Source organism: Myotis nattereri (genome assembly GCF_964212035.1).
Source record: "Myotis nattereri genome assembly, chromosome: 1".
Taxonomy (NCBI): domain Eukaryota; kingdom Metazoa; phylum Chordata; class Mammalia; order Chiroptera; family Vespertilionidae; genus Myotis; species Myotis nattereri.
In genome coordinates this window covers 47,333,458-47,348,916 of record NC_138075.1, presented here as the reverse complement: position 1 = coordinate 47,348,916, position 15,459 = coordinate 47,333,458, and the positions used below count along the sequence as shown (strand labels likewise).

Below are 15,459 nucleotides of genomic sequence, written 5' to 3'. Positions count from 1 at the left end.
AGAGAGAGAGAGAGAGAGAGAGAGAGAGAAGAGGAGAGGAGAGAGAGAAAGAAAAATATTGATGTGAGAGAAAAACATTGGTTGCCTCCTGCTCGCACCCTAACAAGGGACTGAACCCCCAACCTGGGCATGTGCCCTGACTTGGAATCAAACCTGTGACCTTTTGGTGTATGAGATGATGCTCATCCAACTGAGCCACACCAGCCAGGGCTAGGATAGCAGTTCTTGTGTAAGAAATTTAAGTAAGGAGGTCTGGTCTAGAATATAAAAAGTGAAGGTAATTTCTGTATTTCTTTAAAAATGTATAGGCTTTTCTTTTTCCCTTATGACTATAAACTTGACTCATATTACTCCCTGTTTTAGAGATGAGGAAATTGAAATACAGAAAAGCTTTGACCAACAATTCTGTATGGAGGGCCAGTTTCTGAGATCTGATTCCTAGCTATTTCCACTATTCACTTTTTTTCTGAGAAGTTGACATCACCGATTTCTCTTTAGCACAGAAAGTTTACATCTGGGAATAAGAACTAAATTGTAAATGGTGACATAGCCCTCATTATTAGGGGAAGGGGAATGGTGGTTTTTTTTGTTTTCTTTAGATCAGCAGTTCTTAATCTGTGGGTCGCGACCCCTTTGGTGGTCGTTTGACCCTTTCACAGGGGTCGCCTAAGACCATCCTGCATATCAGATATTCACATTACGATTCATAACAGTAGCAACGAAAATAATTTTATGGTTGGGTCACAACATGAGGAACTGTATTTAAAGGGCCAGAAGGTTGAGAACCACTGCTTTAAATGATCATGGCCTTCTGCTTCTTGGCCTTATACATAGGCTTTAGGAGAGGTTTTCCCTGTGGACTATTTCCACCAAATGAATCCGTACAGAGTTGGGATTGAACTATTTACATATTCAGTATGCTGTTTAGCCTATTGTGAGATGTATGCTGGCACAGAGCAGTACCAACAAACACCAAAGCTCTAAACCTGAGCCCTTTTGAATAGCTATGTCCTGGTGGAAGTGTCAGTTGTTTATTGGAAATGAAACAGGTCAAGCCTCATAATCTTTGAGAATAGCAGCCTGTGAGGGACATAAAACTATTCATGAGATGCAGCATATAAACACTCAGAGACTGAGAGATGCTACACTTTTATGTCCTTAGGTGACACTTGGTCAGATGAGCCCTGTTGAATTGGATCTCTCCTCAAATTGGCACTGTTAGTCTGTTCTTTATCTGATTCCCACTAGAGATATAAGTTGAGAGCTATGGTACTTGAGATGACACAATTCCTTTGTTATAGTAATTAATGTAATAAATTAAGGGAGAGACCCAAAGGAAAGTTGATTGTTTCTTGTTAGAGCCCTAGGTGAAAATTGAGTTGATGAGCGAGCGCCTATGAAACATGGCAGGTGGAGAGGGAGATGCCTGTTTTTCCAGCTGAGTCAGCTCAGCATCACTGAGGATGCTTTACATGTTGTACTAGCCTCACCTGAGGTTGGCTAAGTACAAAGTGATTTCTAGGTAGCATCTGGAATTCAGGGAAGATGGAATGATATGGTTTTTTCTAGCAACTTTGCTGTATCCCATTGGTTTATTGACAGTTTCCTGGGGTCATCAAACCCTATGAAACTCACACAATTTAGATTTGAAGGACTGTTCTGTCATGGAGTCATCATCCTCGTGGATTGGAACAACTGGTGAAAGATAATCCAGATGTTAAAACTCTGAGCTTTCAGATTAGTTTCTTGGCACTGAGGGATTTTTGAAGCAAAATGGAGCCTTTTTGTTAGTCAATATAGTATAGAGTTTTATGAGCCACCCTGAATTCATCAAAGAAGAAAGGATTGCCATTTTTTTTGCCATTTTCTTTCATAGAACTCAAATGGATATCAGTATTACATGTAATTTTATTTATAAAAAATTTTAAAAACATTTTCCATTTATTTTTTAAAATACCTTAGATACTTTTTTTATATTTTTATTTTATTGATTTTTAGAGAGAGAGGAATGGGGAGAGAGAGAGAGAAACATCAGTTTGTTTTTCCACTTATTTATGCATTCTTTGGTTGCTTCTTGTATGTGTCCTAACTGGAAATTGAACCTGTAACCTTGGCATATCGAGTTTACCGGGCCAGGGATAAATACCTTAGATACTTTATACAAGGTGTAACTGTGAAACAGTCCTCTTTAAGTTTAGGCACCAGAATATTATGAGAATATTTGGATCATTTTATATTTTTGAGTTGTCTTATATTTTTCAGATTGTATCCTTATAATATGCTTAGAATCATGATGGATTCTCCTTCCATTTATTTTATAATGAAAAAATTAATATTTAATGAAGCAACTTGGCTATCAATCTGGCTTGGGTCAATGGAAATTTGAGTCCAGAAGTCACATCTCTTGATTCAGAGTTCCGTGTTCTTTTTCCTACACCATGCTACATTCCTAGAATTGAGTACAGCATTTTTTTTTTCTTTGTCCATACAGCTTTTGGAGGGAACTACCTAGCCAGACAGATCACCCTCACATCCAAATATGTGTGACCTTTGTGGTCCCAAGCAGATTATACACAACTGTCACTTACTCAGGTCAGAGTGTATAAGAAGATTGACTCAAAATCAATAAGGAGAGGGGATGACAGATAAATTTACAGTGGAACAACATTGGACACTGTTATTTAGACCATAATAGCTGTGGGTCATTGGCAGTTAAAGAGATCTTCTCTCTTTGAAGCCCTCTAGAATGGATACAGAGCTTTATCTGAGTGGAAAGAGAAGTACTGTTCTTAGTATGTTTCACTTCAGGTCAGTTGCTGCTTATGTCCTCTTGCCAGGGGCCAAGACGTCACATGAGGACTCTTTTTTTCTCTTTCTTAGCCTTCTTGAAGAGAAGCCTTGTTCATTCTTGAGTGGTATGATCTATGGCGTGTGCCCTAAAAAAGCAACTAATGACCTGATATGTGTGATTGATTACAAACCAGTCTGTGGGCTGAGAATCTGAGAGATAGAGTTAGGTTCCAGAGAAGAAACTGGAATTTGAACTCCTGTTGTTACAGGTACACAGTATGGAGAATGATTACATGACCTAGCTTGGTCACAACAAAGAGATCAGGTGCAGGAACAAGGCACAAATAGTACTGACAAGGAATTCCAGAGTCTGGTGAATTGTGGTCTTAAATAGGGAAGTGGAATATAGATAGAAGGAGAGAAGACAGGAAAATATTTACAGAAGCTCTTCCAAGTTAAAAGTGCCTTGTGTTCTCTGTAAGGTATCAGTTCTCCTGATTCTGTACTTTCTCTGCTATGGAAGCAAGAGGTCAGTGCTTTTTCATTTCCAGCTAGCATGTTAGTTGCCCTACCTCCTGGGGTTAAACATCTCTGCAACGACCTGTCAGAGAGTTGATTATTAGCTGTATAAAGCCAGGGATGCTGTAGGGAGCAGATGGGAAGTGGTTTGGCTGCTGCAGCCAGGCTGATTAAAGAATCCTTGGCATTTTTACAGTGTCTTTGGAAACGTACCGCCAAAATTACTATGAAGCCTGCTGGGTTTGGAAAGCTGGATTTCTGAAAATTCACCTGGTTGAAAAGTAGTACTTAGGAAAACTCTTAACACCCTCAAAAATAGGACAGTGGTTCTCTAAAGAGCATCAGTACTACTGAAGATCAGTCCTCATAATTTTTTTTTGTTTGCATCCTGGTCATTCAGAAATTATTATTTTTTTAAATTAAATCTTTATTGTTCAGATTATTACAGTTGTTCCTCTTTTTTCCCCCATAGCTCCCCTCCACCCGGTTCCTACCCTACCCTCTGCCCTTACCCCCCCCCCCCCACACTGTCCTTATCAATAGGTGTATGATTTTTGTCCAGTCTCTTCCTGCAAACCCCACTCCTCTCTCCCCCCAAGAATTGTCAGTCCACTCCCTTTCTATGCCCCTGATTCTATTATATTCACCAGTTTATTCTGTTCATCAGATTTTGTATTTACTTGATTTTTAGATTCACTTGTTGATAGGTATGTACTTGTTCATAATTTGTATCTTTACCTTTTTCTTCTTCTTCCTCTTCTTAAAGGATACCTTTCAGCATTTCATATAATACTGGTTTGGTGGTGATGAACTCCTTTAGCTTTTTCTTGTTTGTGAAGCTCTTTATCTGACCTTCAATTCTGAATGATAGCTTTGCTGGATAAAGTAATCTTGGTTGTAGGTTCTTGGTATTCATCACTTTGAATATTTCTTGCCACTCCCTTCTGGCCTGCATAGTTTCTGTTTAGAAGTCAGCTGACAATCTTATGGGTACTCCCTTGTAGGTAACTAACTGTTTTTCTCTTGCTGCTTTTAAGATTCTCTCTTTGTCTTTAGCCCTTGGCATTTTATTTATGATGTGTCTTGGTGTGGTCCTCTTTGGATTCCTTTTGTAAGTCTATTTCTTTCACCAGGTAGGGGAAGTTTTCTGTCATTATTTCTTCAAATAGGTTTTCAATATCTTGCTCTCTCTCTTCTTCTGGCACCCCTATAATTCGGATGTTGGTTCTCTTGAAGTTGTCCCAGAGGCTCCATACACTATCTTCATATTTTTTTATTCTTTTTTCTTTCTTTTTTTTTTAAAATATATTTTATTGATTTTTCACAGAGAGGAAGGGAGAGAGATAGAGAGTTAGAAACATCCATGAGAGAGAAACATTGATCAGCTGCCTCCTGCACATCCCCCACTGGGGATACGCCCGCAACCCAGGTACATGCCCTTGACCAGAATCGAACCCGGGACCCTTCAGTCCGCAGGCTGACGCTCTATCCACTGAGCCAAACTGGTTTTGGCTATTCTTTTTTCTTTTTGCTTTTCCGGTTGGGTGTTTTTTACTTCTTCGTATTGCAAATCTTTTTTTTTTTTTTTAAATATATTTTATTGATTTTCTACAGAGAGGAAGGGAGAGAGATAGAGAGTCAGAAACATCGATGAGAGAGAAACATTGATCAGCTGCCTCCTGCACATCCCCCACTGGGGATATGCTCACAACCCAGGTACATGCCCTTGACCAGAATCGAACCTGGTACCTTTCAGTCCGCAGGCCGACGTTCTATCCACTGAGCCAAACCGGTTTCGGCCGTATTTCAAATCTTTGACTTGATTCTTGCGATCTTCTAGTCTGCTGTTGGATCTCTGTATAATGTTCTTTATTTCAGTCAGTGTATGCTTAATTTCTAGTTGGTCCTTTTTCATAACCTTGATGGTCTCACTAGATTTCTTGAGGGTCTCACTAAATTTATTGGTGGTTTCTAGAAAATTCCTGAAAAACCTCATAAGTGTGGTTTTGAACTCTATATCCAGTAGTTTGCTTTCCTTTTTCTGTCATTTGTGACCTGTTTCTTTGTCTCTGCATTTTGGCTGCTTCCCTGTGTTGATAGGGTGGCTTTCTGTGCTAGGTGCCCTATAGGGCCCAGTAGCTCAGCCTCTCCAATTACCTGAGGTGGACATTCTTGGTGCACCCCTTTGTGGGCTTTGTGCACAGTCTTGTTGTAGTTAAGCCTTGATTGCTGTAGGTATTACTGGGAGGAATTGACCTCCAGGCCAATTAGCTGTGAGAATCAGCTGTGTCTATGGTGGGAGAACTTCTGTGCTGGAGACACCCTAATGGGGCAAGACTTGCTTCAGTGGGGCTTTGGTGCTCACTGAGTCTGCCCCCTGAGTGTGTCCCTTATGGATCTGCGGAGTTGTGATCTGGATGGTCCAACTCTGACCACTGGGTACACTGGCACTTGGATCTCTAAGGAGGTGCTAATTTAGCCTCTTCCTGAGGCTACCCAGCAGGAGCTATGGAGAGATCTGCAGATTCCTCTTCTTTGTTTGGGATTTGGAGGTGCCCAGATGAGGCCCAGCTGTGAAGCAATGCAAGCTGCTGTGGGGCCTTGGGCCTTCTTTTGGATGTTCTGGGTCTCTCTGACCCAGCTGCAGTTTGTTAGGTAATTTTAGATTGCAAAGGGCCAGGTCATTCATATGCAAAAGCCTCTGTGCACAGCTTGGATGGGGCGGGGGTCTCAGGGAATCAACAGGGCGGAGCAAACAGCTATGGCTGATCCTCAGCCCTGCCCTAAGAGGCCCCAGGATCAGTGTCCCGGGGTAATGGCTGCAAGCACCTCTGAGAGAAAGCTGCCCTTGAGTTCCGCCTGATGCCAGACAGTCCAGTTTCTCCCGGTATGAGTCTCAGTCCCCAGACTTGCCCAGAACTGGAGTTCAGAGCAGTCGGGAGCGTGTGTCTCCCTCCCGTTTGAAAAAGACAGCCATATCCTCAGTTGCCAGCCCTTTCTGTGGGCGCCTCCGTACCGCTGCACTTTACTTTCACCCCTCCTCTTTGAGTCTCAGTGTGCTTTTCTCTTTCCTCCTAGTTGTAGAATTTCCACTCAGCCAGCCTTCCTGTGGTTCTGGATGATGTCTGTTTTGTCTTTTAGTTGTATTTTTGAAGTGGTTGTGTGAGGCAGCAATTTCAGGTGTTTACCTATGTCGCTATCTTGGTTCCAGAAATTCTTTAAAAAAATGTTTTTCTTGATTTCAGAGAGAAGAAGAGAAAGGGAAAGAAACATCAATGATGAGAGAGAATCATTGATCAGCTGCCTCCTGAACACCCTCTACTGGGGATTAAGCCTACCACCTGGGCATGTGCCCTGACCTGGAATCAAACTGTGACCTCCTGGTTCATGGGTCAATGATGTTCAACCATTCAGCCACACCAGCTGGGCCATTGAGAAATTCTGAGTAGTTTTCTAGTAGGGAAAATACTTTTTCATAGTTAAATTAATAGAATTACAGATTTGAAAAAAGCCCTAGGCATGTCTAGACTACCCTTAACACACATAGAGGAATTCTTTATGCAATTTGATTGACAGGTGGTTATGCTTTTTTTTTTTGCTAAATACTTTCAGTGATAAAGATATAGCTTTGTTAAGCATTGTGGGCCATTGTTGGAAATGTCATCTTGTTAAATTTTTTTTCCTGAGTTAAACATCTGTTTGTCTGTAATTTCTGCTCACTGGTCCTGTTTCTACCCTCAACAGGAGGGTATGGAATAAATTTCTCTCTTCTACATTAAAGTCATTATTTATTTATTTTTAATATATTTTTATTGATTTCAGAGAGGAAGGGAGCGGGAGAGAGGGATAGAAACTTCAATGATGAGAGAGAATCATTGATTGACTGCCTCCTGCACACCCCACACTGGGGATGAAGCCCAAAACCCAGGCATGTGCCCTGACTGGGAATTGAACTGTGACCTCCTGGTTCATTGGTCTGCTCAACTATTGAGCCACGCGGCCGGGCATAATAGCAATATTTTAAAATAAATGAACAAATATGTATTGCACTACTACTTCATAGATGCCAAGTTTTATGTAGTGTTGAGAATTCCAAACATTTTACTAAAAATTTCTTCAGAATTCTAGAATTATTTTCAGAGTTATTTCTCTGACTCTCCAAGATTTATGTTCCCTTTACGTTGTAGGTGGCATTTTTTCATAGTTTCTACATCATGTCTCCCTAAAACATACACCTTTTTGCTCATCCTTTTATGAAGTAACATCTATGTAAACTTGATGCTATCAGAGGTTGCTTGCTGTTGTGAAAACTTGGCACTAAACTCTACTTCGGTAAAACTTTTTTTTTCTTCTCAAATCTACAGCTAAATGGTAGATTAATGTGCACACCTTTCTCTCTTAAATCCCAGTTGCTAACAGGCATTCACTTGGTACAGCTCTGCTCTCCTAGGATAGGATATCTTTTGTAACAAATGCACCCTGGCTCTTTTTTTTTTTTTTTTTTTTTTTTTACTGAGGAATAAAAATATCTTATTTTTTAGAGAGGAAGGGAGAAGGAGAGAGAAAGAGAAACATTGATGTGAGAGAGGGACATTGATTGGCTGCCTCCTGCAGACCCCCTATCTGGGATCGAGCCCTCAACCTCTGGGCATGTGCACTGACCTGGAATAGAACCAGCAACATTTTGGTGCATAGGGCAATGTCCAACCAACTAAGCCATACGTGTTAGGGTTGTACCCTGGCTCTTTGACACTATCTTGAGAGAATAGGTGAAAAACTACAAATGGTTAGGTCTCTTCTATCTGAAGCATATACCTGTTAGAAATCCACTTTGTAGTATTCATGTGCCACCACTAGTTTGCTCTTTCTGCCCTGTTATCTTATGAGAATTATTTTTTAAATGTATATAGAAAGATGGTGGATAGGGAAGTGATCAAGAACAGAACTCTTTGGCTTTGTCATAAAGTAATATCGGGATGGTATATGTAGGTTGCTGGGTTTTCTAGATGGTAAACTCCTCAGGTCTCATGAGTAAGGAATGGAGAGGTATAAATTGCCTTTTTACCCCCACCCTGCCACCTGTTTAGCCAATCTGTTTCAGGTGGTGAGGCCAATACAGTGCTATCAATCTTAAACAAGAATGTGGAGAGTTATCCACATTTTGGTGTTAGGTTTTTCAGTAGTTGTTTGTAGTAGTTCAGTTATTGGTAGGGTAAAATTTTTTCTTTTCCTTCCTTTTTGTTTTGTTTTTTGGTGTATATATGTGTGTTTTCATAGGTATTTTAGTGGAAAGTTGGAAAGGCCCATTGAATTCTGCTATTTGAAACCTGGAGTTCAATAAGACTGATATAACTGAACTTAAATTGATTAGTTGAGGCCTCTCTTAGGATATCTCTTCTAGTTGCAATTTTTGTCCCCTGTCCTGATGTATTTTTTCCAGTTCTGCTTGCTTTTCTCTTTTATTCATAATTAGATACCCCACCCCCAATAGTAAAATGACAAAGAGTATTTATTATTTTTAGTAGGGACAGACCCTGTTAGTAGAAGGCTTTAAGCTTTTGCTAGTCCATCTTCTGAGTCTCTGATAATTCAAGAAGTAACAAGGAGAAAAAGGGGGTGGGAGCAATAAAGTTGTGCTAGAACTTGAATCTGTAATATGCTAGGGCAGTGGTTCTTGGCTGCACATTAGAATCACCTGGGAATCTTTTTATAAAATCCTGATTTCTGGGCCTCATTCTCCAGAAATCAGGATTTTAAAAAGATTCCCAGGTGATTGAAAACCACTGTGCTAGGGCTTGTATTGATTGAGGGAAGATTGCCAGCTGGCAATGGTAGTAGAAATAAGTCTGCTGAGAATGGGAAACTAACTCTAGAGCAGTGGTTCTCAACCTTGGCTGCACATTAGAATCACCTGGGAATCTTTTTAAAATCCTGATTTTCTGGGCCTCATCCTCCAGAAATTCTGTTTCTTTGTTACTAATGTTGTGGCCCCACCCATAACAAAGAAACAGAATTTCCTTCCGGAGGATGAGGCCCAGAAATCAGGATTTAAAAAAGATTCCCAGGCGTTTCTAATGTGCAGCCAAGGTTGAGAACCACTGCTCTAGAGGATTCCTAGTTAAGACTTACCACGGAATCTCCAGGCAATTGGAAATATTGTACTCATTCCTGGGGAGATGGAGTGGGAATTTACTTTTCTCTGGTCCAATGTGACTTGGTTAGAAGTACAATTGAATTTGTTTGTCTTGTCCATTATGATGTGATAGCCCCCTAGGAAAGGGTCTGTTATGTGTGGGAGTTTATTTCAGCCTGTCTTCTTGACTGTATTGTTTCCTTTAACAGTTCTTTAAATTTTCTTTTTCCAGCAATGATGTTGTCCACTGGGCATGTACTGACCAATGTGGCAGGTCTGAGAACATAGCTGAAGCTGAAAATAGGAAAGCTGGGGCAAGGAAGAGCCTTGAATCTTGAGGTGGGACGTTGACTCTAAGATGTCCTTGAGCAGTGGAGCCTCCGGAGGGAAAGGAGTGGATGCAAACCCGGTTGAGACATACGACAGTGGGGATGAATGGGACATTGGAGTAGGGAATCTCATCATTGACCTGGACGCCGATCTGGAAAAGGACCAGCAGAAACTGGAAATGTCAGGCTCAAAGGAGGTGGGGATACCGGCTCCCAATGCTGTGGCCACACTACCAGACAACATCAAGTTTGTGACCCCAGTGCCAGGTCCTCAAGGGAAGGAAGGCAAATCAAAATCCAAAAGGAATAAGAGTGGCAAAGACACTAGCAAACCCACTCCAGGGACTTCCTTGTTCACTCCAAGTGAGGGGGCAACTAGCAAGAAAGAGGTGCAGGGACGCTCAGGAGATGGTGCCAATGCAGGAAGCCTGGTTGCTTCCAAGGGCTCAGAGAAGGCGGCTAAGGCATCCCGCAGTATAGCCGGCTCCAAAAAGGAGAAAGAGAACAGCTCATCTAAGAGCAAGAAGGAGAGAAGCGAAGGAGTGGGGACTTGTTCAGAAAAGGATCCTGGGGTCCTCCAGCCAGTCCCCTTGGGAGCACGGGGTGGTCAATATGATGGAAGTGCAGGGGTGGATACAGGAGCTGTGGAGCCACTTGGGAGTATAGCTATTGAGCCTGGGGCAGCGCTCAATCCTTTGGGAGCTAAACCGGAGCCAGAGGAAGGGGAGAATGAGTGTCGCCTGCTAAAGAAAGTCAAGTCTGAAAAGGTAAGAGGTGGCCAGATCTGGCTGCCCACTGCCAGTCAGAGCTGCCCTGGACTAACCACCAAATGCTATGTGCACTCTGTGGGAGGCTTATTAGTTTGTGGGTAATGACCAATTACAAGGTCAGAGCAGCTGGTAATGATAATGTGGCTTTATTTCAAACCAGGGGATTCCCTACAGATTCATTAACAGCAGGCCTGGACATTTTGGAGAAGAATATTTGTTGTTGGGGCAGCTACTTGTAGGATGAATTTTCTATACGTCAAGTTGAGAACCCCCCACCTTGTTTTTGTCTCACCTCAGATACTTGTTGTCGAAGGCTTACATCAACTTTTATGTGATCCCCAGCTTGAATGGTGTTTCATCCTCAAAATCATTGATAAATTTAATAAGTTGATAAATTTAATAGGCTTTCGGTTGAGTGCTGTTCTTAATGGGACAAACGGTGCTGCTGGGTCTCTGGAGAAGAAAAGGGTTAAGTAAAAATAAGTTCCATGGCGTGATAGCTACCAGGTATTGTATTGGTGGCTACCAAAGAGAAAAGGAGCACGCTCAATGTGGGGTAGGTAAACAAGGGGAAGGAGGTTCTGACTATACTATGAGGTACTTAATCAGACCTTAGAGTTAGTGTTTAGTGTTGTGGCTATGAAAGTTTAGCCTTGAAAGAGATTCTTTGGCCACTAAAGGTATAGTTCTTGGCCAGGTATCTCTCTCAACTCTTAGGAATCAAAGTCTCCTGGAGCTGCCAAACAGTGTAATGATGATACCGTGCCTTCTGTTTGGCTTGCAAGGGCAGGTGCCTGCAGCCCTAGGAGGGGCTTTCCTCTGGGGAAGATGATCTCAGTTCATGTCTCAGGATATCGAGCTTGCAGGGCTGGAGCAGAGTAGGTGTGAGGCTAGGGTCAGCTCAGGCTGCCTTAAACTCCAGTAGCTTACAATCACCTGCTGAGCAGCTGGCCTGGGGATGAGCTGCTCATTCATTGGCTCTTGATTTTCTGCTTTGTGTTCTGCTCACCCTGTGCTTTCAGCTGATCGCAGCAGATACCATATAAATTGATTTCTCTGTAATTACAGCAGTTGCAACAGGGAATACCTATTTCCATATGTAAGTGTTAATAAATAGAGGGTGGATGTGTATGTTTTGGTGGTAATGCCCTCTCAGTGCCTGGATTCCAGTGGTAGCTTGTTCTTTTTTTACTGTAGATATTTTGGTCTTTGCCTCTGGCACATCTGTAGCTCTTGGCAACATCGGGGCTTCCCTGGTAACAGGGCTGTGAATTTTTTTCCACTAATAACACAATGGTTCATTTCCTTTCACCACTGGCAGCTGCCAGAGAAGCTGCCTGTGTTTAGGTGGCAGATGCTATAGTCCACCTCAGCAGAGTCAAGTTCCAGCTGGTTATTGGCATGGTTCATCCTGTGCTGGCTGTGATTTACCATTTTCTCTGGGGTGCAGATGGATAATACTGTTTTGAAGAGGCCTAGGAGTACCAGTTCTTGTTTCTGTTCCAGGCCCATTAGACTGTTCCCTACGTCTGGCTGCAGTAAACTCCTGCCATATAATCACTGTTCTTCCTGTGCTTAAAAGTGGACACTTCTAAGAGTAACCTTCATTTTCCTTTCTGTTTAGAACTCTGCCCTCATTGCTGCAATCTCCTAAACCCAGAATTAGTTTGTGTGTGAAAGGATTAATGATGCTTAGCTTCATGTTGGATTTAATTCTAAATGTCCAGGATAATTTCCAACAGAGAAGCAAATGGAACCCATTTTCTCTTATAGGTGCAGAGACTAGTTGGGAGGCTGCCCTTCAGATTATAATTGGACTGAAAAATGCCATGCATTCAGCTAAGAATACACCTTGGTGCTTGGGAAGTTTGTCCCTTAATAATGTAGCTGTATTATAAGCCTTGTCTCCCAAGGCAATTGAGAGTGGGGAAGTAGAATGAGAGAGAAAAGGGAGAGAAACTGTGCTTTAGTTTTTGGAAGAAAAATAAAATTGCCAGGAATTACTTTCAGAAGCAGAGCATTTATTTTGCAGTTTGATGTTACTATAAGCACAAACTGGTTTCTCAGTTCCTTTCCCTAATCCCTCAACCCCTTTGAACAGTCTGTTTCTGGGGTGCTTTTGCATAAAGCCTTTGACCATTGAAATATTATTTAAATAAATGTTTGGATGTTGCTAGGAGATGAAAATACTGTGCAGGGAGTGATTTTGTAATGGGAGGAGGAAAAGAAGACTAAGAATCTTGCAGCTTTCAAGAAACAGGGACCACAGAGTTTGGGGCATAATAGGTGTTCAGTCAGTATTTGATGATAAGTAAAATGGCTTGTGAGCTAAGTCTCTGTAAATTTCTTTTAAAATTTTCTCTCTGAGATACGGGCTTGCCTATGGCTTAACTGGTTTGGAATGTTCCTTCCATGTAGGGTCAACCAACAGAACCAAAACATGATTTGATATAATCTAGGAATTACATAATCTGAACTGAGAACTGTCATGAAGGAAGAAAACTCATAATATTTAGAAAGTATCTTGACAAGAGGTTCCCCCACCCTCACCCCTCCTTGGAAATAGGAGAGAAGATAAATGATAGTTTGTGGCATAGGGTAGAATTGTCACTGAATTGTCACTTGTGTACCGCTAGTTAATGAGGGAGATTTGAATATTCAGATTACCTCAGGATCTTCTCTTTCATCAAGGTAGGTATCTTAGGCGAAGACAGGGAATTTTCTATCAGCCAAGGATGTGGATTTCCCTTCATTGTATCTCATTTTTGCTCCATACCTCTCTCTGGCAGTGCTCACTGTGCTGTTTCCCAGAGTTCTAGGAGAGTCCAGAGATGGCTCTTAGCAACTGCTGCTGCCTGAATTGTTATTGAACACTCCTGCCTTATACTTCCTGCCAGCTGAAGAGATGGGGATAGGGAGGGGGGGTGTTGTTGAAGAATAAACAAGATTGAGCCTTCTGGCTCCTGCCTGTTCCCTTGCCTGTGGTTTGATTGATAGGTTGTTAAGTTAGGGATGGAAGGGGAAGTAGGAAGGAGGGAGGGTGCCTGTCTGAATGTTCCAAGCTTAGTGCTTGCATTGCCACTCAGACAGGCAAGAAAAAAAGAATTTACAAACCACAGAAGGCAGTGATCTATCTGTGTTGACTCCTGCAGACAGAGTCAGGCTTAAACCTGGAGTTTAAGTGAGACTTTTTTTTCAAGTCATATAAAGTAAACAGTAGGCTTTAGTGGCTAAAGGATCTAGAACAGTGGTTCTCAACATGTGGGTCGCGACCCCTTTGGCAGTCTAACGACCCTTTCACAGGGGTCACCTAAGACCATCCTGCATATCAGATATTTACATTACGATTCATAACAATAGCAACATTACAGTTATGAAGTAGCAACGAAAATAATTTTTTGGTTGGGTCACAACATGAGGAACTGTATTTAAAAGGCCAGAAGGTTGAGAACCACTGATCTAGAAGTTTGCAACTAGAAGCTCCTCTCACCTCTTCAGCTGCTGCTTCTGCTGCTGTCAGAATGCTGCATGTATTTACCACTTCCCCCATTACTTTAGGATACAAAGAAAATGTAAAGTATGCTCTTAGCTATTTTGCCTTCTGATCTTGCTTGCTATCATATTCTTTGTTCTAAGAGCATTTTCCTTTGCCCTTGGTTTTGTTTTCTTGCCCTGGCTTATGCTTTCTAGCTCAATTCTGTCTTGTTGCAATCCCTCATTGCCTAACCAAGGTCAGGTCTCTTTTATTCCTTCCGATACACCTTCCTCCTTCTCTAGTTCTTTCTCAGTTAGTGATGGCATAGCAGTCAGCTTTTTTTCTTGAAGCGAATGCCCTAAAGCATTTTTCTTCATGGAAAATATTTAAAAATTTATATTTATGTGGGACAGAGATGTATTCTCTAACTACAATGGAGCCTGAGCTTAATTTATTTTTTTTCTTCAGCAGCTCTGTTTTCCATTTGGGTGTTGTAATTCAAGGAGGGCCCAGGGAAAGATTATCTTGTCCAACCTCCTCATTTTATAGAGGAGGAAACTAAGACCAGGGAGGTCATGTGACTTATCTGGGATCTTCCAGGTAGTCAGTGGCAAAGCCAGACATAGAAACCAGGTCTTTTGTTGCCATATTCTTTTTTTTTTAATCTTTTTGTTCAGATTATTACAGATGTTCCTCTTTTTTCCCCCCATAGCTCCCCTCCATCCGGTTCCCACCCCACCCCAGGCCCTCGCCCCCCCTCCACTGTCCTCATCCATAGGTGTAAGATCTTTGTCCACAATCTCTTCCTGCACCCCCCACACCCCTTTCTCCCTGAGAATTGTCAGTCCGCTCCCTTTCCATGCCCCTGATTCTATTACATTCACAAGTTTATTTTGTTCATCAGATTTTTTATTCATTTGATATTTAGATTCACTTGATAGATATGTATTTGTTGTCACTTGGTTGTTCATAATTTTTTATCTTTACCTTTTTCTTCTTCTTCCTCTTCTTAAGGAATACCCTTCAGCATTTCATATAATATTGATGAACTCCTTTGGCCTTTTCTTATTCGTGAAGCTCTTTTTTTTTTTTTTTTTTAATATTTTATTGATTTTTTACAGAGAGGAAGGGAGAGAGATAGAGAGTTAGAAACATCGATGAGAGAGAAACATCGATCAGCTGCCTCCTGCACATCTCCCACTGGGGATGTGCCCGCAACCCAGGTACATGCCCTTGACCGGAATCGAACCTAGGACCTTTCAGTCCGCAGGCTGACGCTCTATCCACTGAGCCAAACCGGTTTCGGCTCGTGAAGCTCTTTATCTGACCTTCAATCCTAAATGATAGCTTTGCTGGGTAGAGTAATCTTGGTTGTAGGTTCTTGCTATTCATCACTTTGAATATTTCTTGCCATTCTCTTCTGGCCTGCATAGTTTCTGTTGA

At 41.7% G+C, this 15,459-nt stretch overlaps 1 protein-coding gene across 1 annotated transcript in view; it reads left to right on the top strand.

Moving 5' to 3' along the window:
* ZNF609 (zinc finger protein 609) overlaps positions 1 to 15,459 on the top strand; it is a 202,838-nt gene that overhangs the window by 17,814 nt on the left and 169,565 nt on the right. Inside the window, exon 2 of the mRNA XM_081094333.1 lies at positions 9,675 to 10,538. Coding sequence (XP_080950459.1) covers positions 9,801 to 10,538 — 738 coding nt within the window. The 5' untranslated portion in view covers positions 9,675 to 9,800. The remainder of the gene's footprint in view (positions 1 to 9,674; positions 10,539 to 15,459) is intronic.